The 27,040-nt window shown below is 45.9% G+C and overlaps 1 protein-coding gene across 1 annotated transcript in view; it reads left to right on the plus strand.

Annotated features, from left to right (window-relative positions):
• Positions 1-27,040, plus strand: part of MUC16 (mucin 16, cell surface associated) — a 132,472-nt gene that overhangs the window by 36,070 nt on the left and 69,362 nt on the right. The window contains exons 4-16 of the mRNA XM_030821778.1: positions 1,410-1,523; positions 5,449-10,125; positions 12,232-12,267; positions 15,469-15,596; positions 15,690-15,757; positions 17,399-17,575; positions 23,058-23,092; positions 23,351-23,416; positions 24,481-24,605; positions 25,131-25,198; positions 25,792-25,964; positions 26,294-26,329; positions 26,591-26,656. Coding sequence (XP_030677638.1) covers positions 1,410-1,523; positions 5,449-10,125; positions 12,232-12,267; positions 15,469-15,596; positions 15,690-15,757; positions 17,399-17,575; positions 23,058-23,092; positions 23,351-23,416; positions 24,481-24,605; positions 25,131-25,198; positions 25,792-25,964; positions 26,294-26,329; positions 26,591-26,656 — 5,769 coding nt within the window. The remainder of the gene's footprint in view (positions 1-1,409; positions 1,524-5,448; positions 10,126-12,231; positions 12,268-15,468; positions 15,597-15,689; positions 15,758-17,398; positions 17,576-23,057; positions 23,093-23,350; positions 23,417-24,480; positions 24,606-25,130; positions 25,199-25,791; positions 25,965-26,293; positions 26,330-26,590; positions 26,657-27,040) is intronic.

Here is a 27,040-nt window from a genome sequence, read left to right on the forward strand (position 1 = left end):
TAACTTTCTTAAGGCCATATAGCTAGAAAGTGACAGAACTAGGATAAGAACTCAAATTGTGTGTCACTAGGAACTCATGCTCCTAACTGTTGGGCTAAACAGGAGGGGTCAGAGAGGTAACAGAAAAAGCAAGAAGTTCTGGCATCACAGAAGCCACAGGAGGGGAGGGTTTTAGGAAGGAGAAATGGTAAGTTCTGTTAAATACCACAGAATTGCCAAGTTGAAATGAGGTGAGAAGTGCTTTGGCAACATGGGGGTTCTCAGGGATTCTAATGAAGGGAGCATCAGTGAGGTATAGGGCATTAGAAGAACAGCTAAAATACTACGTAGACATAAGGGAGGGTTTCTCCCTTTGAGTTGAGCAAGAGACAAAAGGGATAAGTGAAAGGAAAAGGTGAATTAATGAAAATAGAACAAAGTACCTAAGAAGGTAAGAGGCATCCAGAGCCTAGAAGGAGGAAACACTACTTCCAAGAGGTCAGCAGATAAAGGAAGGAACCTCTTGGGGATTCCATTCCTCTGAAAGGGTTGAGCTTGGCACCAACTTTTGTTCTGGACACAAATCCAAAGAGGCCCTCCAATGACTCGAGTTTCTGCCTCACTTGACAATATCTCCAGGAGAATGATTTGCTCCCTCTCCTTCTTCACATAGTTTTGTAATTCACACTAAATTTAGACACATTGGTGGCTATTGACCAATTTGTTACAATGTGACTCAGTAGTTGAGTCACGGGTGTTCAGTAAGCAAGTGATGAATGGCATGGTGAGAAGGGAGAAGTGTAGTTGGATGTATAAAAGGAAGAATGGAGAGATGAGTGAATGGAAGGAAGCAAAGATGAAGCGGAGGAAGGATAGATGCACAGAAGGAAGGATGAAAAGAAAGATGATGGAAGACAGGATTGAAGGGGATATAGATTGAAGGAAAGAAGGGTAGAAGGATGAAATGAAGTAAGATTGAAGAAAAAATGGATGGAAAGAAGAAAGGAGGGTGCACAAAAAGTCTCACACTTCACCACATATGATTCATCCATATAAGCAAAAACCACTTGTACCCTCAAAGCTATTGAAATACAAACTTTTAAATTAAAATTTTGAAAAGCAAGAGAAAGGAAAGAAGGGAGGAAAGACAAAAGGAAGAATGGGTGATAGGAGGAAAGAATAAAAGGAAGAAAAAATGGAAGAATAGATGATCAGATCTAGGGATGAATGAAAGGAAGGATGGACAAATCTATAGGTAGGTGGATGGATCTATGGACAGGTGTGGCCACTTATGGCACATAGTCCCAGCTCCAGTTCATACTGATGGACTTGAGGAGTGTTTGTGGCCAATGAACTGGATCCATTTAGACAGTACTCTTCTTCTGAATGAGATGAGTTACCCCAGTTTTCCTCCCCACCTTCATCTTCAGGAACTGATGGCACTGCGGAGCACATCACAAAAATACCCAGTGAAGCAGCACACAGAGGTACCATAAGACCAGTCAAAGGCCCTCAGACATCCACTTCGCCTGCCAGTCCTAAAGGTAGGTTTAACTTTGCTTACCTCCCAGTAATGCCACTCTTGACCATATTTCCTCCTCCAGAGAGACAAAATGTTTGTATTCTTTAGAGAGAGAATTGTATGTGGTTGTCATAGGTTTCCCTGTCTGAACTGAGTCTTTGTCTAATGGTTACAAGGAAGATGTTACCACTTCTCTTTCTCCTTATGGCATGCTGAGTGAGTTTTTTCCAACATCGAATATTCACAAATTTGTCCATATTAACTAAATTTTTAAAATGCTCATTAAAAACTTACTATGAACTGGGCGCAGTGGCTCATGCCTGTAATCCCAACACTTTGGGAGGCTGAGGCGGGTGGATCACCTGAGGTCAAAAATTCGAGACCAGTCTGACCAAAATGGTGAAACTGCATCTCTACTCAAAATATAAAAATTAGCCGGGCACGATGGCATGCACTTGTAATCACAGCTCCTCGGGAGGCTGAGGCAAGAGAGTCGCTTGAACCCAGGAGGTAGATGCTGCAGTGAGCTGAGATTGTGCCAATGCACTCCAGCCTGGGTGACAGAGCAAGACTCCAGCTCAAAAATAAATAAATAAATAAATAAATAAATAAATAAAATATATTTTTTATTTAAATAAAATATACTATATATATGAGAGAGAGAGAGAGAGAGAGAGAGATAGTATGTCTGAAAATACATCCGAATAGTTCTAGCAAATGTAGGAAAAATAAGTATGAACTAACAGCCTTTATGTATGCCCTGGTTGAAAAACAGGCACAACTCTCTTGTAAGAGAAACTTCAAAAAAAAAATACCTAGGATTATATCTCCCATGATGAAAACTTTGGAACTGTACTTTTTTTAAACTTTCACTCAAATAAAGAAGATGGGTGAGCTCCTGGGTTATTTATGTTTGTCCTCACTGGAGAGCTAAATTACAATATGTAAGTATAATGGGGGGAATAAAAGCACAATATAAATGTAAGATGGTTTATGACATCACTGTTACATGTTTTCTTTGTCACAATATTTAGTAATTCCTCCTTCTGTTTTGAATAGAGTCTGAAACAAAATTTTCACTTTAAAAGGCAGTAATATGAAATACATAAATAAATAAAAATCTGGGTTTCTCAACCTTGACTCTATTGCCATTTGGGGCAGATGCTTCTTTGCGATGGGGGCTGTGCTGTGCATTGTAGGATGTACCAGCCTCTCTGGCCTCTGTTCTAGATGCCATACCTTCTGCCCACACACAGTTGTGACAACCAAAAATATCTCCAGACATTGTTAAGTGTCCCCTGGAAGCAAAACTGCCCCTGGTTGAGAACCACTGAACTGGAGAATGTATCCTAAGATCCATCTTACTAGATGGGCATTTTCACCTCACTTCATTCTCTTTCCATTCTGGAAGATCCAGAAGTTCCTTTAGGGAATTAATATAACGCAATGGTTAATAATATGGGTTTAGGATTTAGATACGATGATGTTCAAGTTTTCGCCCTGTCAATAGCTGTGTGTGACCTTGGTAAATTGTGGTCTCTGGATTTCTCTTTCTCTCCTGTAAAATGACAAGAATTATAGAATGTGCATTTTATTTTATTTATTTGTTTGTTTATTTATTTATTTATTTGAGGCAGAGTCTTGCTCTGTCACCCAAGCTGGAGTGCAGAGGCGCAATCTCGGCTCCCTGCAACCTCCATCTCCTGAGTTCGAGTCATTCTCCTGCCTCAGCCTCCCAAGTAGCTGGGATTACAGATGCACGCCACTGTGCCTGGCTAATTTTTGTATTTTTAATAGAGACGGGGTTTGACCATGTTGACCAGGCTGGCCTAGAACTCCTGGCCTCAGGTGATCTTCCCACCTCATCCTCCCAAAGTGCTGGGATTACAGGCGTGAGCCACCGTGCCTGGCCAGAATGTGCCATTTAATGTTCTTGTGAGGATCAAAAAGACAGTGCATGTCAAGTGCTTTGCAATTGCTCCTCCTCCTCCTCCTTCCCATCAACATAATCACCATCATCATCACCATCATTGTTAGATACACATGAAGCACTTTAGAGTGTGCATTCTCAGACATATTGTTTTTAGAGTATATCCAGCAACACAGGGACATTGCTCCATAATCAGAGTCAAAATCCCCTTCATTTTACCCCCTTTCTCTACCAAGCTCCAGTAGGCTTTGTGGGCTTTATAGAGAAGCCTCCAGCTAGTTCTTCCTCTCCCTAGGAATCATTTTCTAAAGCCTGGTCAGCAGCTGCTGTCTCATCAATGCTACTGGAATCTTGTTCAGAGGCATTCCAGTCACCTTGGTCAGCTCTGGTAGTGTCTAGTGTGGTTGGTGGAGAATTCTATTTAGCAAATGTTTATTTTGTAGTAGAATTATTAGTAGTGACAATTGTAATGGCAAGTAGTAGTGGTAGTAACAATAGCAGCAATAGCACTAGTAAGTAGTAGTAACTGTAGCAATAACCATAGCAATAAGCAGTAATACTAGTAGTAATAGTAGTCATAGTGGCAGTAATGGTATGCAGAGTTGTGTTGGTAGTAACAGTAGTAGTAGTAGGTAGTAGCAGTGGTAGTAGTGACAGTAGAAATCATAAGTAATAGTGGTAGCAGCAATAGTAGTAATAGTAGTAACCATAGTAATAACATAGTAATAACCATAGCAATAGGTAGTAATACTAGTAGCAACAGTAGTAATAACAGCAGTCATGGCAGGTAGAGCACTACCATTACTGCTGTTACTCTACTGTAGGTAGAGTAGTAATATTAAGTGGTAGTGGTAGTAACAATAGTAATAGCAGCAGCAGTAGTAATAGTAAGTAGCAGTAACCATAGTAATAACCATAGTGATAGGTAGTAATAGTTGTGGTAACAGTAGTAATAACTGCAGTAATGGTAGGTAGAGTGGTGGTAGTAGTAACAGTAGTAGTAGCAGTGGTAGTAGTAACAGTAGCAATAGTAATAGTGGTAGTAACAATAGTAGTAGCAGTAGTAGTAGTAGTAATCATAGTAATAACCATAGCAATAGGTAGTAGTAACAGTAGCAATAACAGCAGTAATGGTAGGTGGAGAAGTGATAGTAATAACAGTAGCAATAGCAGGTCATAGTCGTGGTAATAGTAGTAATGTCTTATTGTGACCCAGGAGGCACTGTGCTTGGTGCCTTCTTACCAACACTTTGAGATGGCCATTGTACTTATCGCCACTTTATAGATGGGAAAATGGAGGTCCAGCAATATTTTTTAACTTAAAGAGCCACCCATCTCTTTAGAGAAAGAGCCAGAATCCCAGGCAGGGCTACCTTATTCCAGAGCCCAAGCTCTCAAACACATGATGCACAATACTTAATCTCTCTCAAGTCGGAGGAGATCCACTTAAGTATACATCCATCCACATATTCACTCATTCAATCATTCAACAAATATTAGTTGAGCACTTACCATATGCCAAACAGTCAGACGTGAATAGCTGTTACAAATGAGACTGTGAAGGATGGTACAATGCAGATTCAGACAGTGTGATAAGGAAATATTGAGAAGCAAAGATGAGTTCTGGCATGAATTTGTAAAGATGGATGTGGGCTTGGATTTCAATAATGGCAGAACTTAAGGAATCTGATGAGAAGTGGGCACTTCAGGCAGAGAGAAGAGCTTGAACAAGGCTCAGAGGCTGACAGTGCAGGAAACACATGGGAAGAGGGAATAGAGTAGCGGTCAAGAATTCACAGAGGAGTTATAGGTGAAGATGCAACCAAGTTACAGACCAAGGTAAGATAGGGGAATACCAATCACAATCTCTTTTCCCATTCCAGAAGCATCCCAGGCACATCCTAGTAACTGAGAGACTTTTCTCTCCCTTTCCTCCTATGGAGAATAAATAAGCTATTGCTAGTCCAGTACATGTAATTATTTTGTTCAAATTGTGTGCCCATTCCCCAATTCACAGGACTACACACAGGAGGGACAAAAAGAACAGAGACCACCACCACAGCTCTGAAGACCACCACCACAGCTCTGAAGACCACTTCCAGAGCCACCTTGACGACCAGTGTCTATACTCCCACTTTGGGAACACTGACTCCCTTCAATGCATCAATGCAAATGGCCAGCACAAGCCCCACAGAAATGATGATCACAACCCCATATGTTTTCCCTGATGTTCCAGAAAAGACATCCTCATTGGCTACCAGCCTGGGAGCAGAAACCAGCACAGCTGTACCCAGGACAACCCCATCTCTTTTCAGTAGAGAATCAGAGACCACAACCTCACTGGTCTCTAGTTCTGGGGCAGAGAGAAGTCCAGCTATTCAAACTCTAGATGTTTCTTCTAGTGAGCCAGATACAACAGCTTCATGGGTTATCCATCCTGCAGAGACCATCCCAACTGTTTCCAAGACAACCCCTAATTTTTTCCACAGTGAATCAGACACTGCATCTTCCACAACCACCAGTCATGGGGCAGACGTCAGCTCAGCCATTCCAACAAATATCTCACCTACTGAACTAGATGCACTGACCCCACTGGTCACTATTTCTGGGACAGATACTAGTACAACGTTCCCAACACTGACTAAGTCCCCACATGAAACAGAGACAAGAACCACATGGCTCACTCATCCTGCAGAGACCAGCTCAGCTGTTCCCAGAACAATCCCCAATTTTTCTCATCGTGAATCAGATGCCACACCTTCAATAGCCACCAGTCCTGGGGCAGAAACCAGTTCAGCTATTCCAGTTATGACTGTCTCACCTGGTGCAGCAGATCTGGTGACCTCACAGGTCACTAGTTCTGGGACAGGCAGAAATATGACTGTTCCAACTTTGACTCTTTCTCCTGGTGAACCAAAGACCACAGCCTCATTAGTCACCTATCCTGAAGCACGGACAAGTTCGGCCATTCCAACTTCAACTATCTCGCCTGGTGTATCACGGATGGCGACCTCAATGGTCACCAGTTTGGTGGCAGAGACAAGTACAACTAATCCAGCTCTGACAAACTCCCGTGGTGAACCAGCCACAACAGTTTCATTGGTCACGCATCCTGCGCAGACCAGCCCAACAGTTCCCTGGACAACTTCCATTTTTTTCCATAGTAAATCAGACACCACACCTTCAATGGCCACCAGTCATGAGGCAGAATCCAGTTCAGCTGTTCCAACTCCAACTGTTTCAACTGGGGTACCAGGAGTGGTGACCCCTTTGGTCACCAGTTCTAGGGCAGTGATCAGTACAACTATTCCAATTCTGACTCTTTCTCCTGGTGAACAAGAGACTACACCTTCAATGGCCACCAGTCATGGGGCAGAAGCCAGCTCTGCTATTCCAACTCCAACTGTTTCACCTGGGGTACCAGGAGTGGTGACCTCTCGGGTCACTAGTTCTAGGGCAGTGACTAGTACAACTATTCCAATTCTGACTCTTTCTCTTGTTGAACCAGAGTTCACAACTTCAATGGCCACCAGTCATGGGGCAGAAGCCAGCTCAGCTGTTCCAACTGTTTTACCTGAGGTACCAGGAATGGTGACCTCTCTGGTTGCTAGTTCTAGGGCAGTAACCAGTACAACTCTTCCAACTCCGACTCTTTCTCCTGGTGAACCAGAGACCACACCTTCAATGGCCACCAGTCATGGGGCAGAAGCCAGCTCAACTGTTCCAACTGTTTCACCTGAGGTACCAGGAGTGGTGACCTCTCTGGTCACTAGTTCTAGTGCAGTAAACAGTACAACTATTCCAACTCTGATTCTTTCTCCTGGTGAACCAGAGACCACACCTTCAATGGCCACCAGTCATGGGGCAGAAGCCAGCTCAGCTGTTCCAATGCCAACTGTTTCACCTGGGGTATCAGAAGTGGTGACCCCTCTGGTCACTAGTTCCAGGGCAGTGACCAGTACAACTATTCCAATTCTAACTCTTTCTTCTAGTGAGCGAGAGACCACACCTTCAATGGCCACCGGTCATGGGGCAGAAGCCAGCTCAGCTGTTCTAACTGTTTCACCTGAGGTACCAGGAGTGGTGACCTCTCTGGTCACTAGTTCTAGTGCAGTAACCAGTACACCTATTCCAACTCTGACTATTTCTTCTGATGAACCAGAGACCACAACTTCATTGGTCACCCATTCTGAGGCAAAGACAATTTCAGCCATTCCAACTTTAGCTGTCTCCCCTACTGTACAAGGGCTGGTGACTTCACTGGTCACTAGTTCTGGGTCAGAGACCAGTGCGTTTTCAAATCTAACTGTTGCCTCAAGTCAACCAGAGACCACAGCCTCATGGGTCACTCATCCTGGGACAGAAGCAAGCTCTGTTGTTCCAACTTTGACTGTCTCCACTGGTGAGCCATTTACAAATATCTCATTGGTCACCCATCCTGCAGAGAGTAGCTCAACTCTTCCCAGGACAACCTCAAGGTTTTCCCACAGTGAATCAGACACTATGCCTTCCACAGTCACCAGTCCTGAGGCAGAATCCAGCTCAGCCATTTCAACAACTATTTTACCTGGTATACCAGGTGTGCTGACATCACTGGTCACTAGCTCTGGGACAGACATCAGTGCAACTTTTCCAACAGTGCCTGAGTCCCCACATGAATCAGAGGCAACAGCCTCATGGGTTATTCATCCTGCAGTCACCAGCACAACAGTTCCCAGGACAACCCCTAATTTTTCTCATAGTGAACCAGACACCACACCCTCAATAGCCACCAGTCCTGGGGCAGAAGCCATTTCAGCTTTACCAACAATAGCTGTCTCACCTGAAGTACCAGATATGGTGACCTCGCAAGTCACTAGTTCTGGGACAGACACCAGTATAACTATTCCAACTCTGACTCTTTCTTCTGATGAGCCAGAGACCACCTCATTTATCACCTATTCTGAGACACACACAAGTTCAGCCATTCCAACTCTCCCTGTCTCCCCTGGTGCATCAAAGATGCTGACCTCACTGGTCACCAGTTCTGGGACAGACAGCACTACAACTTTCCCAACACTGACGGAGACCACATATGAACCAGAGACAACAGCCACGCAGCTCATTCATCCTGCAGAGACCAACACAATGGTTCCCAGGACAACCCCCAAGTTTTCCCATAGTAAGTCAGACACCACACTCCCAGTAGCCATCACTAGTCCTGGGCCAGAAGCCAGTTCAGTTGTTTCAACGACAACTGTCTCACCTGATATGTCAGATCTGGTGACCTCACTGGTCCCTAGTTCTGGGACAGACACCAGTACAACCTTCCCAACATTGAGTGAGACCCCATATGAACCAGAGACTACAGCCACATGGCTCATTCATCCTGCAGAGACCAGCACAACGGTTTCTAGGACAATTCCCAACTTTTCCCACAGGGGATCAGACACTACACCCTCAATGGTCACCAGTCCTGGAGTAGACGCCAGGTCAGCTGTTCCAACTACAACCATCCCACCCAGTATACCAGGGGTAGTGACCTCACAGGTCACCAGTTCTGCAGCAGACACTAGTACAGCTATTCCAACTTTGACTCCTTCTCTTGGTGAACCAGAGACCACAGTCTCATCGGCTACCCATCCTGGGACAAAGACTGGCTTCACTGTTCCAATTTGGACTGTTCCCTTTAGTGAGCCAGATACAATGGCTTCCTGGGTCACTCATCCTCCACAGACCAGCACACCTGTTTCCAGAACAACCCCCAGTTTTTCCCATAGTAGTCCAGATGCCACACCTGTAATGGCCACCAGTCCTAGGACAGAAGCCAGTTCAGCTGTACTGACAACAATCTCACTTGGTGCACCAGAGATGGTGACTTCACAGATCACTAGTTCTGGGGCAGCAACCAGGACAACTATTCCAACTTTGACTCATTCTCCTGGTATGCCAGAGACCACAGCCTTATTGAGCACCCATCCCAGCACAGAGACAAGTAAAGCATTTCCTGCTTCAACTGTGTTTCCTCAAGTATCAGAGACCACAGCCTCACTCTCCGTTAGACCTGGTGCAGAGACTAGCACAGCTCTCCCAACTCAGACAACAGCCTCTCTCTTCACCCTACTTGTAACTGGAACCAGCAGAGTTGATCTAAATCCAACTGCTTCACCTGGTGTTTCCGCAAAAACAGCCTCACTCTCCACCCATCCAGGGACAGAAACCAGCACAGTGATTCCAACTTCAACTCTTTCCCTTGGTTTATTAGAGACTACAGGCTTACTGGCCACCAGCTCTTCAGCAGAGACCAGCACGGGTACTCTAACTCTGACTTTTTCCCCTGCTGTCTCTGGGCTTCCCAGTGCCTCTGTAACAACTGATAAGCCCCAAACTGTGACCTCCTGGAACACAGAAACCTCACCATCTGTAACTTCAGTTGGACCCCCAGAATTTTCCAGGACTGTCACAGGCACCTCCATGACGTTGATACCATCAGAGACGCCAACACCACCTAAAGCCAGTCATGGAGAAGGAGTGAGTCCAACCACTATCTTGAGAACTACAATGGTTGAAGCCACTAATTTAGCTACCACAGGTTCCAGTCCCACTGTGGCCAAGAAAACCACCACCTTCAGTACACTGGCTGGAAGCCTCTTTGCTCCTCTGACCACACCTGGGATGTCCACCTTGGCCTCTGAGAGTGTGTCCTCAAGAACAAGTAAGAATAACTTTTTATTGTGGTAAAATATAAATAATATAAAATTTGCCATTCTAAACATTTTAAATGTACAATTCAGCAGTACTAATACATTCACCTTGTTGTGCAACCCTCACCACTATCTGTTTTCAAAACTTTTTTTATCACCCCAAACAGGACTGAAGGAATAATTTCCCATTCCCCGTTCTCCCTAGTTCAGTGGTGCAATCTTGGCTCACCACAACTTCTGAACCTCTGTCTCCTGGGTTCAAGCAATTCTCCTGCATCAGCCTCCTGAGTAGTTGGGACTACAGGTGCACGCCACTGTGCCTGGCTAATTTTTGTATTTTTGTTTCACCATGTTGGTCAGACTGGTCTTGAACTCCCGACCTCAGGTGATCCACCCGCCTTGGCCTCCCAAAGTGCTGGGATTACAAGTGTGAGACACCGTGCCCGGCCATATGTGTTAGATCTTACTAATCCTGTCAAGAGGATTCAGTGTCCTTTTTTTTTCTTTCTTTCTTTCTTTCTTTTTTTTTTTAATAGAGTCTCCCTCTGGCACCCAGGCTGGAGTGCAGTGGTATGGTCTTGGCTCACTGCAGCCTCCACCTCCCAGGTTGAAGTGATTCTCCTGCCTCAGCCTCCTGAATAGCTGGGACTGCAGGCACGTGCCACCACACCCAACTAATTTTTGTGGTTTTAGTAGAGATGGGGTTTCACCATGTTGGCCAGGCTGGTCTCAAGCTCCTGATCGCAAGTGATCCGCCCAAGGGCCTCCCAAAGTGCTGGGATTATGGGTGGGAGCCACCTCACCTGGCCCTATTTTCAGAATGGATTTTTTTTTTAATTTTTAAAATGTCACCTAATATTATTGTGAAGATCAAATAAGATAAAATCCTAATAACCCAAGTAAACCACAGGGTTCCACTTGGACCAGTCTCAGAAGTTTCAAGAAAACCAGTCAGACCATCAAATGTAAAATAAGTCTAAATTTTCTTTGCACTATTCACAGAGCGCCAAAGAGGATCTAATTCATGTTTCAGAACATACCATACTTACTAAAATCCCCTTTTCCTCATTTCTTCTCATTCTGCAACTTTATCGTCTCCTGCTGACCCCCTAGCCTCTCCCCTCCCGATAGTCAGTCTCTCTCTCTCTCTCTTTCCCTCCCCTTTTATTATCTCAATTTCACATGAAAGAATTCCAGAAACTATACTGCCAAAAGTCTTTCCTGTCTTTGAAAAGTCGGGAAAGAGGAGAAACTCAGACAGCAACGACAAAATTATACGTAATGGATAAAGGAAACACAAATAAGCCTGGAAACAGAAAATTTTGTCCCCATCATTTATTTAATGAAGGTGGCAGTATTCCAGCCACATAGTGAACCCCCACAATAAGGAGGGGCCTCTGGCGATTGATTATTGTCATTGTTGTTAATGATAATGAGGGTGAAGATATCATGAGCATCAGTGTAGGAGGCGGTTAACTAATAAGACCAAGCTGTCGGCCGGGCGTGCTGGCTCACACCTGCAGTCCCAGCACTTTGGGAGGCCAAAGTGGGCGGATCACTTGAGGTCAGGAGTTCAGGATCAGCCTGGCCAACATGGTGAAACCCGGTCTCTACCAAAAATACAAAAATTAGTCAGGTGTGGTGGCGTGTGCCTGTAATGACAACTACTTGGGAGGCTGAGGCAGGAGAATCGCTTGAACCTGGGAGGTGGAGGCTGCAGTGAACTGAGCTTGTACCACTGCACTCCAGCCCGGGCAACAGAGGGAGACTCTTGTCTCAAAAAACAAAACAAACAAACAAAAACTAAACCAAACAAAAAAAGACTAGCTATTATTTATTTATTTATTTATTCTGAGACGGAGTCTCGCTCTGTCACCCAGGCTGGAGTGCAGTGGCACAATCTTGGCTCACTGCAACCTCCGCCTCCCAGGTTCACGTGATTCTCCCATCTCAGCCTCCCCAGCTGTTGTTATTCATGAATGAACCTCAGAGAAAGCACACAGGAGGGTTGATGCACCTGTGTTTTGAGTTCTACCCCCCTCCTCCCTCTCTTAACCTCCTCCTGTCTTCTCACTCCTATTCTTTCTTCCTTCCTCTCCCTCTCTCTCTCTCTGCCGGTTATAACCATCGGTCCTGGATCTCCACCACCAGCAGTGAGTAATCATGGCCCTGAAGTCCCTATGCCCTGGGAATTCTTCCTCCCTAAGCCTGCTTTCCAGGAGGAAAGTATCCCCCATTCCCTAGGTTCTCATCCCCATAGAAACTCCAGGATAGCAAAAGTCTCAAGCTGAGCCAAGGCACAGATGCCAGTGCCCACCAAGTGTCCTGCTCTCCCCTCGCTAAATGATAGGATCCAACAATCCCGATTCACGTTGCATTTTCTTTCAGCTCCGGTGACCTCCATGTTCTCTCCAAGACCTCTCATATCTGTGACCCCCACCCCCAGCTCTATAGGTAGGAATCTGGCTTCCAGCTCCCATGAAACATCAGCTGCCATTCAGTGGCTGATAAATTGCTATGTGGTCTGAGTCCTGATGCCCACCAAGCCTCAGCGTATCCCGCTCTGTCCAATCTCATCCAACAGTTTAAGCTAATGCTTGATTAATGATGTCCTCACTATACCGCCTTAGACACTTTCTTTTTGCCTGGATTTAAAGCTTCCATTGCCTGCCTGCCTGCCTGCCTGCCTTCCCCCCCTCCCTCCCTCCCTCCTTCTTTCCTTCCTTCCTTCCTTCCTTCCTTCCTTCCTTCCTTCCTTCCTTCCTTCCTTCTTTTGGCAGAGTCTCACTCTGTCGCTCAGGCTGGAGTGCAATGGTGCAATCTCAGTTCACTGCAACCTCTGCCTCCCAGGTTCAAGCGATTCTCATGCCACGTGCCACCATGCCTGGCTAATTTTTGTTTTTATGTTTTTTGGGGGATTTTTTTGAGACAGAGTCTCACTCTGTCACCCAAGCTGGAGTGCAGTGGCATGATCTCGGTTCACTGCAACCTCCTTCTCCCAGGTTCAAGCGATTTTCCTGCCTCAGCCTCCTGAGTAGCTGGAACTACAGGCACACACCATCACGCCGGCTAATTTTTTATATTTTTAGTAGAGACATGGTTTTGCAATGTGGGCCGGGCTTGTCTCAAACTCCTGACCTCAAGTGATCCGCCCGCCTCAGCCTCTCAAAGTGCTGGGATTGCAAGTGTGAGCCACTGCACCAGGCCAAAAACTTGCATTGTATTTCAATAGTAATTGAGGCCGGGCGCGGTGGCTCATGCCTGTAATCCCAGCACTTTGGGAGGCCAAGGCGGGTGGATCACGAGGTCAGGAGATCGAGATCATCCTGGCTAACACAGTGAAACCCCGTCTCTACTAAAAATACAAAAAAAATTAGCCGGGCATGGTGGCAGGTGCCTGTAGTCCCAGCTACTCAGGAGTCTGAGGCAGGAGAATGGTGTGAACCCAGGAGGCAGAGCTTGCAGTGAGTGGAGATCGCACCACTGCACTCCAGCCTGGGCAACAGAGAGCGATTCTGTCTCCAAAAAAAAAAAAAAAAAAAAAAAAAAAAAAAAAAAAAAAAAATAGTCATTGAGACCGACTCTGACTTAAAAGCAGTAATGAACGGCGTAGGTTTTGGTAAATTACGGGTCTTGCTTTAAGTCCTGGTCCTCTCTTTTGCTCACTATGTGGCCCGGGAAGAGCCATGTAAACTCTCCAGGCTTCAGTGTCCATTTTTAGAATGGAGTAAGTGAGTGAGCTGTGTCCAATCATCTCTGGCCACATCAGCCTCACTTTTTTTCCTCCAGGGTCCAAACTTCCCTCCATCCTCAGAGTCTTTGCACCTGGTGTTCTTGTCCTTCAAATCTCAACTTGGATCACCCTTTATAAAGTAGCAATTTCCCCATACACGCATCTTGCACACAGCCAATCACTATTCTACCTCTATGCTCACTTCCTTCCTGGCAATTATTACTACAGCTGGGCCCTTGAGCAGCATGAGGGTTCAGGGTGCTGACCCCTACGCATTCAAAAATCCACATATAACTTTTTTTTTTTTTTTTGAGATGGAGTTTCGCTCTTGTTGCCCAGGCTGGAGTGCAGTGGCACCATCTCAGCTCACCACAACCTCTGCCTCCCAGGTTCAAGTGATTCTCCTGCCTCAGCCTCCTGAGTAGCTGGGATTACAGGCATGTGCCACCACGCCCAGCTAATTTTGTATTTTTAGTAGAGATGAGGTTTCTCCATGTTGGTCAGGCCGGTCTTGAACTCCTGACCTCAGGTGATCTGCTCACCTTGGCCTCCCAAAGTGCTGGCATTACAGGCGTGAGCCACTGCACCCAGCCATAACTTTTGATTTTCCTTAACTTCACCGCACCCAGCCATAACTTTTGACTTACTTAACTACTAATAGCCTACCATTGACCAGAAGGCCTTACTGATAACATAGTCAATGAACATATATTTTGTATGCTATGTGTATTATATACTGTATTCTTACAATAAACTAAGAAGCTAGAGCTAAGAAAATGTTATTAAGAAAATCATAAGTGGATCATCAAGTTTTTCTTTTTTTTTTTTTTTTTTTTATGAGACGGAGTCCTGCTTTGTTGCTCAGCCTGGAATCCAGTGGCACAGTCTCAGCTCACTGCAACCTCTGCATCCCAGGTTCAAGCGGTTCTCATGCCTCAGCCTTCCAAGTAGCTGGGATTATAGGCGTGCACCGCCATGCTTGGCTAATTTTTGTATTTTTAGTAGAGACGAGGTTTCACCATGTTGGCCAGGCTGGTCTTGAACTCCTGACCTCGGGTGATTCACTTACCTTGGCCTCCCAAAGTGTTGGGATTACAGGCATGAGCCACTGCACCCGGCCATTGTAAAGGTCTTCATCCTCATCCTCTTCATGTTGAGCAGGCTGACGAGGGGAAGGAAGAAGAGGGGTGGGTCTTGCTATCTCAAGAGTGGCAGAGCTGGAAGAAAATCCACGTATAAGTGGACCCACACAGTTCAAACTCGTGTTGCTGGGGGGTCAGCCATATTTGGATTTCTTGCCTGCTCAAGTATTTGTGCCCCAAGACCTGAGCATAAGAGATCTTTGCCCACCTCTTCTCAATGAAATGTCCATGACTTGTTCAACTTTGGCCACTCTGGGCTAAGATTGAAGTTCCCTTGTGAGCTGAAGTCACATATCTAAGGTGGAAGCCCTTCCCCTTTCTCTGGCTGGCTGAGGGATAGCCCAGATGGGTTATCTCAAACTTCACCTACTGAACACTATGGTCAGGTAAACAGTATTAGCTCCTTACGCCACATGTAGCTCAAGACTGAGATCGAGATGGGCTCTCTCTCTCTCTCTCTCTTTCCTTTCTTTCTCCAGCAGTTGTGAGTCCAGTGCTGATGCCATTTACTCTCAATTTCACCATCACCAACCTGCTTTATACCCCAGACATGGGGCACCCAGGCTCCTTGATCTTCAACTCTACCGAGAAGACCTTGAATCACCTGGTAAGAGCTGGACAGTGCCTACCATGGCCCACCTTGCCCTTGCCCCACCTGGTCCACTCATTCTATCCTGCTCATCTCCCTTCCTTTCTCTAGCTCAAGCCCTTGTTCAAGAACACCAGTGTTGGTTTTGGCTACTCCAGCTGCAGACTGACCTTGCTCAGGTAAGACTTCCTTCCCTCACATCATGAAGGGCTGCACGCTCATAGGCAAGCTCACCTGGAGGTGAGGACCTGAGCCTGACACCCAGTAAGCAAGGATTATCAATGACTGGGGTCTTCCAGCAATGAAGACTTAGAAGGCACCCTCTCTGGCTGAGTATATCACAGAGGGCTTCCTGAAAGAGCTGTCTCTCAAGGACCTTAAATTATTTGGAGAAGCAGAGGCAGGGAGCACTGAGGCTCACCTGTTAGAAAGGGCAGCATTGACTCATTAAGTGAACATGGAATGAGGCGCCTCAGGTCACACCATGTGACAGGGGCTAAGGGTACCGAGAGAGTCAACCATGGGCCTTTCCCTCAAGGAGCCCACAATGTAGAGAAGGCAGCAACCACATGGACTTAAAACACTAGGAGAAACAGAGTTAGGACAACAATACACCTCTACACAGGGCCACAGGGGCCCAGAAAAAGGACTTTTAGCTCAACCTGGGAGAGTTGGGCAGAAGCTGGAGAAGATGATGCCTGAGCCAAGTTTTGACAGTTGAGTGAACAATGGCCAGAAGGTAAACACTGGCAAAGATATTATTTAAAGGGGCGGCACATCTTATGGAATGGGATCGATGGAAGAAATAGCCTAGTACATGAAAAAAATTCTGTAAAATTCAAGAGTGTGGGGCAAGTAGCAATTGCACGAATGAATGAATGAAAATGAAAAATGGAAGGAAGGGAGTGATGGAGGAGTGACAGAGGGAGACGGGAAGAGAAAAGAAGAGATGGGAGGAAAAAAGAAGAGAAGGGAAGGAGAGAAGAAGGGAGGAGACGGGAAGAGAAAAGAAGAGATGGGAGGAAAAAAGAAGAGGAGGGAAGGAGAGAAGAAGGGAGGAGACAGGAAAAAGAAGGAAGAGGAGGGAAGAAAGGAGATTGATTGATGGGGGGACTGCCTGAGTGGATGGATGAGCACATGGAGTATAGTTGCATGAGGAGTGAATGAATTGTGGGATGAGGGGGTATCATCAATAGTTTGGGGTGGAGTTGGGATTAGAGGACACACTAGAGACATTTTGTAGTATTTTAAGCATTAATAGTGTCTAGGGTGGGGCGCGGTGGCTCACGCCTGTAATCCCAGCACTTTGGGAGGCCAAGGCAGGCAGATCATGAGGTCAGGAGATCGAGACCATCCTGGCCAACATGGTGAAACCCAGACTCTACTAAAAATACAAAAATTAGCCAGGTGTGGTGGCACCTGCCTGTAATCCCAGCTACTTGGGAGGCTGAGGCAAGAGAATCGCTTGAACCTGGGAGGCGGAGGTTGCAGTGAGCTGAGATCGCGCCACTGCACTCCAGCCTGGCAACAGAGTGAGACTCCGGCTCAAAAAAAAAAAAAAAAAAAAAAAAAAACAGAGAGAGAGAGAGAGGTCAGTTAAGAATGAGACCCTGGAGATCAATCTCTTTACAGAAGGGAGATAGGGCTGTATAAAGAAGACCCAGAAAGAAATGTGTCTGAGAAACCAGACAACACCCAGTAAATAGAGGTGTCCTAAGACCAAGAATGTGGGAGGCTCCATTTTGAAAAGAGAGTTGAACAGACTATTTAACTCTCCCACGTCTCTGAATGTTCCCATTTGTATGTCCCAATCACTTCAGGACTGAGAAGGACAGGGCAGCCACCAGAGTGGACGCTGTCTGTACCTACCATCCTGACCCCACAAGCCCTGGGCTGGACAGAGAGCATTTGTACTGGGAACTGAGCCAGTTGACCCACGACATCACCCAGCTGGGGCCCTACACCCTGGACAGAAACAGCCTCTGTGTTAACGGTGAGTGTCTATGCTGCAGCTGGGGTCTCCTACACTCCCAGGTCACTCTGCACCAGTAGTTCTTAACTAGGGGCAATTTTGCACCCCAGGACACATTTGACAGTGTCTGGAGACATTTTCATTTTTTGTTTGTTTGTTTGTTTGTTTTTTATTTGTTTTTTGAGACAGAGTTTCACTCTTGTTGCCCAGGCTGGAGTGCAATGGCGCGATCTAGGCTCACTGCAACCTCTGCCTCCCGGGTTCAAGCAATTCTGCCTCAGCCTCCCAAGTAGCTGAGATTACAGGTGCACGCCACCACGCCTGGCTAATTTTTGTATTTTTAGTAGAGATGGAGTTTCACCATGTTGGCCAGGCTGGTCTTGAACTCCTGACCTCAGCTGATCCGCCTGCCTCAGCCTCCCAAAGTGCTGGGATTACAGGCATGAGCCACAGCACCCGGCCATCTGCTAATGGCATCTAGTAAGTAGAGGCCAGAGATGTTGCAAAACATCCAACAATGCACAAAGCAGCCTACTACCAAAACCATTATCCGGACCAAAGTGTCAGTAGGGCTGAGGTTGAGCATCTGCTGTACACAGATTCCAAATTCTGGTACAAATCTCGTAGTTCTTTGAGGGCTCATTTTTCAATGCCTAGCACATCAAAGGAGGCCAATTTCCTCTTCCCTTTCACCTGCTGGAATGAAATGTTTCCTCCTCCACCTTGAACCTGTAAGAGCCCAGCTGGAGTTTGCAGACGATGGAGAAAGAAATGGGTGAGGGAGGGCCCTATGGTTGAGTCTCCTCAGTGGGCAGTGGGTGCCCAGTTCACCCTCCTGCCTTTCATTTTCTCCATCATGACAACTCAAGGCAAATTCTCAGTTTCCATGGGCCAGTGGAATCCACTGACTTCATGAAATAACCCCACCCTGAGCAAATACCACTCAAATAATAACTGTTTACACAACACCAATGGCAACAATGACCCAAACAGCAATGCCACCACCAAGAATAGCAACCATAACAGCAGCTCATTTTTATCAAAAGGAAACTGTAGGTCTGGGCGCAGTGGCTCACACGTATATTCCCAGCACTTTGGGAGGCTGAGGCAGGCAGATCACCTGAGGTCAGGAGTTCGAGACCAGCCCATCTCTACTAAAAATACAAAAATTAGCCAGGCTTGGTGGCATGTGCCTGTAATCCCAGCTACTCGGGAGGCTGAGGCAGGAGAATTGCTTGAACCCGGGAGGCAGAGGTTGCAGTGAGTTGAGATTGTGCCACTGCACTCCAGCCTGGGCGACACAGCAAGATTCTGTCTGAAAAAAAAAAAAAAAAAAAAAAAGAGGAATTGTGCCAGGAATTGTGATGAGAACTTTGTATGCATTATCTCCCATTAATATTACCCAAACCTCCGTGAGTTACTATACTCATTTCTACAGAGAGCCTTTATGCATCCAGGGAGGAAGTAATTAGCCCAGAATTACTCAGTTATAACACAGGACAGTATGAAAACTCCCAATGAAGATTGGAGACTCATGAAAACTCCAGGCTCCTAACTACAAGACATCACTGTGGATCGTCCAAATAGAGCAAGCCCCAATCTCAGGACAGGAATGAGGCATGAATGGCCTCTATGCTAATGATCTAACCTAATACTGAATTTGTTATTTCCCCTCTGAATCCACTTGGAGATTTCCTTTATATCTGACTTGAAATAGAGGATATATATTCCTCTATCCTTGACATAGGAGATAATACACACAAAGTATTTCATTGTAGTATCAAGTACACATCCTGTTCTGTGTCCATAGGATTAAGACCAATTTAGGGCATGGCTTAACAGTGTGGTACTATTGAATGACAGACAGATGTCTGTTTTGTTGGATGCAGGACAAGCCATGTAACCTCCCTAGACTTTAGTGTTCCCCCTGTAGAATGGAATAAAAATACTATGTGGGATTGTTCTGATAATCAAATGAGATAATTCAGGAACAACCCAGATAAATTACAGGGCTGCCCTGGGTTCCGTCTTTCCTTGTATCTCTCACAGAGCCTCAAAGGAGATGCAATCCATGACCTAGAGAAACACTCAGGACAAATTCTCTTTTCCCCAATTCCTTTCTTGCTCCAATGGCAACGCCACCCCTCTCATCCTGAAGTCTCTTGTTTTTACCACCACACCCGTTTTGCCAACTTTTCTCCAGTATTCCAAACCATATGAAGCCTTTCTTTCTTTCTTTTCCTTCCTTCCTTCCTTCCTTCCTTCCTTCCTTCCTTCCTTCCTTCCTTCCTTCCTTCTTTCTTTTCTTTTCTTTCTTCTTTCTTTCTTTTTTCTCTTCTCTTCTCTTCTCTTCTCTTCTCTTCTCTTCTCTTCTTCTTTTCTTTTCTTTTCTTTTTGAGACATGGTCTCACTCTGTTGCCCAGGCTGGAGTGCAATGGCATGATCTCAGCTCACTGCAACCTCCGCCTCCCAGGTTCAAGTGATTCTCCTGCCTCAGCCTCCCGGGTAGCTGGGATTACAGGCGCCCAGTGCCATGCTATGCTAATTTTTGTGTTCTTAGTGGAGACAGGGTTTCACCATGTTGGCCGGGCTGGTCTCAAACTCCTGACCTCAAGTGATCCGCCTATCTCAGTCTCCCAAAGTGCTGGGATTACAGGTGTGAGCCACCAAGCCCAGCCCCATATGAACCATTTCTATCCCTCATTTCTCTATACTTTTACCTAAAAATACCACTCTCTTCACCGATCACTTTTTCGTCAATTCTACATCACACACACACACACACACACACACACACACACACACACAAAGTAAGGTGGAAAAAAATTACACTATCATGAAGTTTTGTGAAAGGAGGTAAGCTGAGAGAGTAAGAATCAAACTAAATTATCTTTATGGGTAGAAAGCCCACTCATCCATACATGTGTCTTTCCACCCTTGTAATGTATTTATTATTATTGCTGGTGCATACTAGATTCCCAATAAATAGGGACAGCTATTATGGTATTTTTATTTCAGGAATAATAATAATGATGATCTCCACCCTTATTGTCAAAGGACAAAGCACAAAATATGTACCAAATAAAATGTAGCCATTATTCTTTATTCACAAAAGATCTTGGCCCCACCTCTTCTCAATGAAATGTCCATGACTTGTTCAACTTTGGCCACTCTGGGCTGAGAGATAGAGGTTCCCTTGTGAGCTGAAGTCACACATCGAAGGTGGAAGCCCTTCCCTTCCCTCTGGCTGGCTGAGGGATAGCCCAGATGGGCTCATCATGAAAGTTTCCCATGATTTCCATTTCTAGATCTACCATCTTCCCCTCCCCTGCCTCTCACCCATCATAATTGTCCTTCTTTACTCTTTCCTCCCTATCTGCAGGTTATAACCATCAGTACCGGACCCCTGCCACCAGCAGTGAGTATTCAAACCAGTGATATTCCAATGGCCTTGGGACCCTTCCTCCCCAAGGTGCATTCCTCAGAAGAGAAACTGATCATTCTCCCTCCCTAAGTGCCCAGCCACAGCCTCAGAGCAGCCCCTAACCCATCAAGGTCTTGGTGTGAGTCAAGACAGAAGCCCAAATTCCAATTAGCAGTTCCTGTCCCATATTCCTTTAGGAAGACACCCAATCATTCTTCCATGTTCTTTTTTTCTCAGCTCCAGTGACTTCTATATTCTCCCCAGGGATTTCCTCATCCTCCATCCCCAGCTCCACAGGTAGGAAGCTCCTCCCTGGCATCTATGAAATTTAACACTGCATGGTCTGTTCCCTGCTGACCACCCAGCCTTGGCCTGTTCCACTCTCCCTCTCACTGTCTATTTTTTTTTTGCTTATGGAGTCTTGTTTTCTCACTCAGGCTGGAGTGCAATGGAGTGATCTCAGCTCACTGCAACCTTCACCTCCCAGGTTCAAGTGATTCTCCTGCCTCAGCCTCCCGAGTAGCTGGGATTACAGGTGCACGCCACCACGCCTGGCTAATTTTTTGTATTTTTAGTAGAGACAGGGTTTCACCATGTTGGCCAGGCTGGTCTCGAACTCCTGACCTCAAGTGATCCACCCGCCTCGGCCTCCCAAAGTGCTGGGATTATAGGCATGAGCCAGCACACCAGGCCCACTCTCTAAATTTTGACCACGCCAGGTGCTTGAGTGGTCTTCTAGCACCCTAACCTCTGTCCAGCCTCGGGAGCTTTGCACTAGCGATTCCTGGAGACCAGCTGTGGTTGACATCGTCTCAGCTTTCTAATTTTTTTAATTAATTTTTTTTTTTGAGATGGAGTCTCGCTCTCTCACCCAGTCTGGAGTGCAGTGGCACGATCTCGGCTCACTGCAACCTGTACCTCCCGGGTTCATGCAATTTTCCTGCATCAGTCAGAAATTTTCTCAGGGGTCGAGATCGTGCCACTGCACTCCAGCCTGGGCAATGGAGCTAGACTCCAATTCAAAAAAAAAAAAAAAACAAAAAAGATGGAAGTTGGGCATTCCTAACCCTTAACCCTGCCTTGTGATTCTGGAATTATGGGATAGAACCTGGTGTCCCGTAATTTAAATTCCACCTTCAGGCCTTCTGTTTTGTGAGTCACAACACTGCAAACTTTTTACATGCTGTAGACAGGATGTTCACTCTCCACTTCCTCACTGTTCTGCTCTAATCAATTCAACCATTTATGTGACATGCCTAACTCCTCCGGGCTTGTATATATGTAACAAGTATTATAAAGCAAGTCATTCCATGATCAGTGATGTCACTTTTTCTAGGTGCTTTCAAAATTTGTTCTTCATCATTGATTTTCAGTAGTTTGATTACAGTGTGTCTGGGCATGGTTTTCTTTGAGTTTATCCTGCTTAAAGTTTTCTCAGCTTCTTGAGTCTCAAAGTGTTTGCTTGTTTTCTGCTCTGATTCTTTCTCCCCTTTGGACCTCCAATGAAATGATGTTGCCCCAAGAGACCTTGAGGTTCTGTTCATTTTGTTATTTATCAATCTTTTTTCCTCTCCGATTTTCAGGTTTAATAATTTTTTTTTTTGAGATGGAGTCTCGCTCTGTCGCCAGGCTGAGGTGCAGTGGCATGACCTCAGCTCACTGCAACCTCCACCTCCCGGATTCAAGCAATTCTCCTGCCTCAGCCCCCCGAGTAGCTGGGACTACGGGCGCCCACCACCACACCCAGCTAATTTTTGTATTTTTAGTACAGACAGGGTTTCACCATGTTGGACAGGATGGTCTCAATCTCTTGACCTTGTAATCCGCCTTGCCTTGGCCTCCCAAAGTACTGGGATTACAGGCTTGAGCCACAGCGCCTGGCCAGGACTTCATGGTTTCTTCATCATCATGGAATGAATTCCATCAGGGCATTCTTCCCTGATGTGAGGGTGCTGATAGAAAATCTTTAATGGTCCCTGCTGCATGAAACTCCTTCCATTGCACCAGGGTAGCCCTGACCCCTATTTGGTCCCCCACATCTCCTTGTAACTTACCCACACTCTTCCCTCCTTCTCTATGCAAGTTTCACCCATCGAAGCTCTATGCCCACCACCAGCAGTGAGTATTCAACTCATGTCCACATGCCCATGATCCTACACCAAGCAAAGCAGGAGCTGCCCCTCCTTATAAACCCATAAGTCCTCCTCTTGAGCAAAGCAGCTGGGAAGGCAGAAGTTATTCAAGCTCCCCTCTGCCTCAGTTTCAAAGACAGGCTCAGCTCAATCCCACATGTAGCAAACCTTATAAAAGTCTCACCTCTTGACATTTCTGCCATGGTAATGCTGTCTGCTGTCACTAATGAGGACTTCTTCTCAGCTCCTGGGACCTCCACAGTGGACGTGGGAACCTCAGGGACTCCATCCTCCAGCCCCAACCCCACAAGTAAGTACCAGTCAATGATATCTCTATTAGAGCATGTTATCTCTGTCATTTTTACTCAGATGAAGACGGAAAGTCATAGCAAATCTACTGATAGTGAGTGGACCAAAGAAATTTGATGACCACCTAGTGTGTACCAGATCCCAGAGATACAGGAGGGAAAACAAAACCAATGCAAAATCTCTGCTCTCAGTGAGCTTGTATTCTTGTCATGATGATGATGTTGGTGGTGGTGCTGTTGATGATGATGATGATGATGATGGTGATACTGTTGATGATGGTGATAGTGATGTTAATGACGATGATGATGATGATGATGATGATGTTGAAGAAAATGATGCTGGTGATGGTGGTGGGGGTTATTATGGTAATAATGATATGTTGAATGTGACGATGATGGTGGTGGTGTTGATGATGATGATGATGATTATTATGCTAGTGACATTGATGATGGTAATGGTGATATCAATGACAATGACAATGATGGTGATGAGGATGATGTCAGTGATGGTGATGGGGTTATGATGGTAATGATATGTTGAGTGTGATGATGGTGGTGGTGGTGGTGGTGGTGTTGATGATGATGATGATTATTATGCTACTGACATTGTTGATGATGGTGATGGTGATGGCCATGACAATGACGATGATGGTGATGAGAATGATATCGGTGATGGTGGTGGGGTTATGATGGTAATGATATGTTGAATGTGATGATGGTGATAATGATGTTTGTGGTTCATGATGGGGATTGTCATGGTGGTGCTGGTGGTACTTGATGACAATAGTGATAATAATAATGATGACAATGATAGTTATGATGGTGATGGTGATAATAAAGACAACAGATATCACCTTACAATATTGAGCACTAAATATGTACCAAGAGCTATGCTCGGTATCTAACTACTATTATATAATCTACTTTAGAAAATGAATTGTATCATAGATAAGAAAGGCATGGAAAATATTTATTATGTCACTCAATTTAATTGCTGCATATGGTTATTGCAAAGTGCTATTCTCTCTACTTTGAACATAATGTCTATTTCCCACTCCCACTACAGCTGCTGGCCCTCTCCTGATGCCGTTCACCCTCAACTTCACCATCACCAACCTGCAGTATGAGGAGGACATGCGTCGCCCTGGCTCCAGGAAGTTCAACACCACGGAGAGGGTCCTGCAGGGTCTGGTTAGTGTCCTGCCCTCCACACTCTGCCCTGCTCATGATACCCAGTCCCTCTTACATCATCCATTCCAGGGTGATGGAAGAATATCAAACCCAACCCACTCTTGCCCCAAGAGATGCAAGCCTCAGCTGGGAGCGGTGGCTCACGCCTGTAATACCAGCACTTTGGGAGGCCAAGGCAGGTGGATCACCTGAGGTCAGGAGTTTGTGACCAGCCTGGCCAACATGGTGAAACCTCATCTCTACTAAAATACAAAAATTAGCTGAGCATGGTGGTGCATGCCTGTAATCCCAGCTACTTGGCAGGGTGAGGCAAGAGAATCACTTGAATCAAGGAGGCAGAGGCTGCAGTGAGTCAAGATCGTGCCACTTTACTCCAGCCTAGGCAAAAAAGCGAAACTCCATCTCACAAAAAAAAGAAAAAAAGAGAGATGCAAGCCTCCCCCACTGAGGCCAGCCCTGCCCACCTCACTTCTGCCTGGCTCTTACATAAAACTTAGCCCTCCTACTCACTGCCCTCTTCCACAGCTCAAGCCCTTGTTCAAGAACACCAGTGTCGGCCCTCTGTACTCTGGCTGCAGATTGACCTTGCTCAGGTGAGAACTTAGAATTTCCAGCCTGGCTGCCCCACTTGTACTCACTCCAAAAGACTTTGCACTGCTTCCTTGCTGCACTTCCTAGGGATATCCTTATCAAAGGTGGAATTCAGGAGTCGCTGGCTTCAGGATCAGTGTGTTTCCTGACAGTAACACCCCTACACTCCACCTCAACAGAGAGAATCTGCATGGCCCATCATCAGGATTGAGCCCCTCCCCTTATCATCCCTCTGAATTCCCTCCATTCCCTGTGCCTCCCTTTCCTTTACATGTTAAATTCTGTCCCCAGGATTTCTCTCAGGACCATCATGCCTCATCCACATACTTTCATCCTCATTTCGAGCTCTTCACTGGGCTCAAGTCTGGCTCCCCTGTCCCGTCCATGAAAATGTCAGTTTCATCTTGTCATTGTGTCCGTGACTCCGCTCACAGTCTTCAGCAAGCAAATAGTCCATGCACTAAGAGTCGATGTGGCTTCTCACCTCTTTCCCAGGTTTCTCATTTCTCTGGTCCTTGCTGTCCTTCCCTCAGCAATCACAAGACCCTTCCTAGATAATCTTTTCATTGTCATTTTTCCCACTGACCCTCCCCAGGCCCGAGAAGGATGGGGCAGCCACTGGAGTGGATGCCATCTGCACCCACCACCTTGATCCTAAAAGCCCTGGACTCAACAGGGAGCAGCTGTACTGGGAGCTAAGCAAGCTGACCAACGGCATTGAAAAGCTGGGTCCCTACACCCTGGACAGGAACAGTCTCTATGTCAATGGTGAGTGGCTGTGATGTGGTTGAAATCTCTTCCTCCTTGCCAGGCAGCCTCTAATCTCTAACTAGAGGTCACACTCCCTGCCTGGCCTTTGAAAATTCTGTCATGTGCTCTACATGGGATGACTAAGGTCTGGACTTCATGGTTTCCTTACCATTGTGGACTGTGTTCCTTCAGGGCATTCTTTCCTGAAGTGAGGATGCTGATAGGAAATCTTCAATGGTCCCTGTACCATGAAACTCAGTTCATTGCACCAGGGTAGCATTGACCTCCATTTGGTCCCCCACCTCTCCTTGTCTCTTACCCACTCTCCTCCCTTCTTCTCTATGCAGGTTTCACCCATCAGAGCTCTGTGTCCACCACCAGCAGTGAGTATTCAACTCATGTCTACATGCCTCGGTTCCTACACCAAGAGGAGCAGGAGCTGGCCCCTCCTCATAAACCCATTAAGTCCTCTTCATAAGCAAAAGATTTAGGAGGGCAGAAATTATTTAAGTGCCCCTCTGCCCTGCTCAAGAGACCGACCCAGCTCAAGCCACACATGCAACAAACCCCATAAATAGTCTCCCCTCTTGCCATTTCTGCCAAGAGAGTGCTTTCTGCTTTCACTGATGAGGACTTCTCCTCAGCTCCTGGGAACTCCACAGTGGATCTTGGAACCTCAGGGACTCCATCCTCCCTCTCCAGCCCCACAAGTAAGTATCAGTCCATGACATCTCTATGAGAGCATACCTGATTAGTGTAAACATCTCTGTCATTTTCACTCAAATAAAGATGGAAAATCATAGTAAATCTAGTGATAGTGAGTGGACAAATTTGTTTTGGCCACCTACTGTGTACCAGACCCCAGGAATACAGTAAGAAAAAGAAAATCAATTGAAAACAACCTATGCCCTCAGTGAGCTTGTATTCTTGTGATGATGATGATGGTGGTGGTAGTTATGATGGTAATGATGATGTGTTGAGTGGGATGATGATGATGGTGGTGGTGGCATTGTTTATGATGATGATGATGGTCATGCTGTTGATGATGGCTGTAGTAATGTTGATAATGATGGTGATGGTGATGAGGATGATGC

This window comes from Nomascus leucogenys, chromosome 10, assembly GCF_006542625.1.
Source record: "Nomascus leucogenys isolate Asia chromosome 10, Asia_NLE_v1, whole genome shotgun sequence".
NCBI classification, from domain to species: Eukaryota; Metazoa; Chordata; class Mammalia; order Primates; family Hylobatidae; genus Nomascus; species Nomascus leucogenys.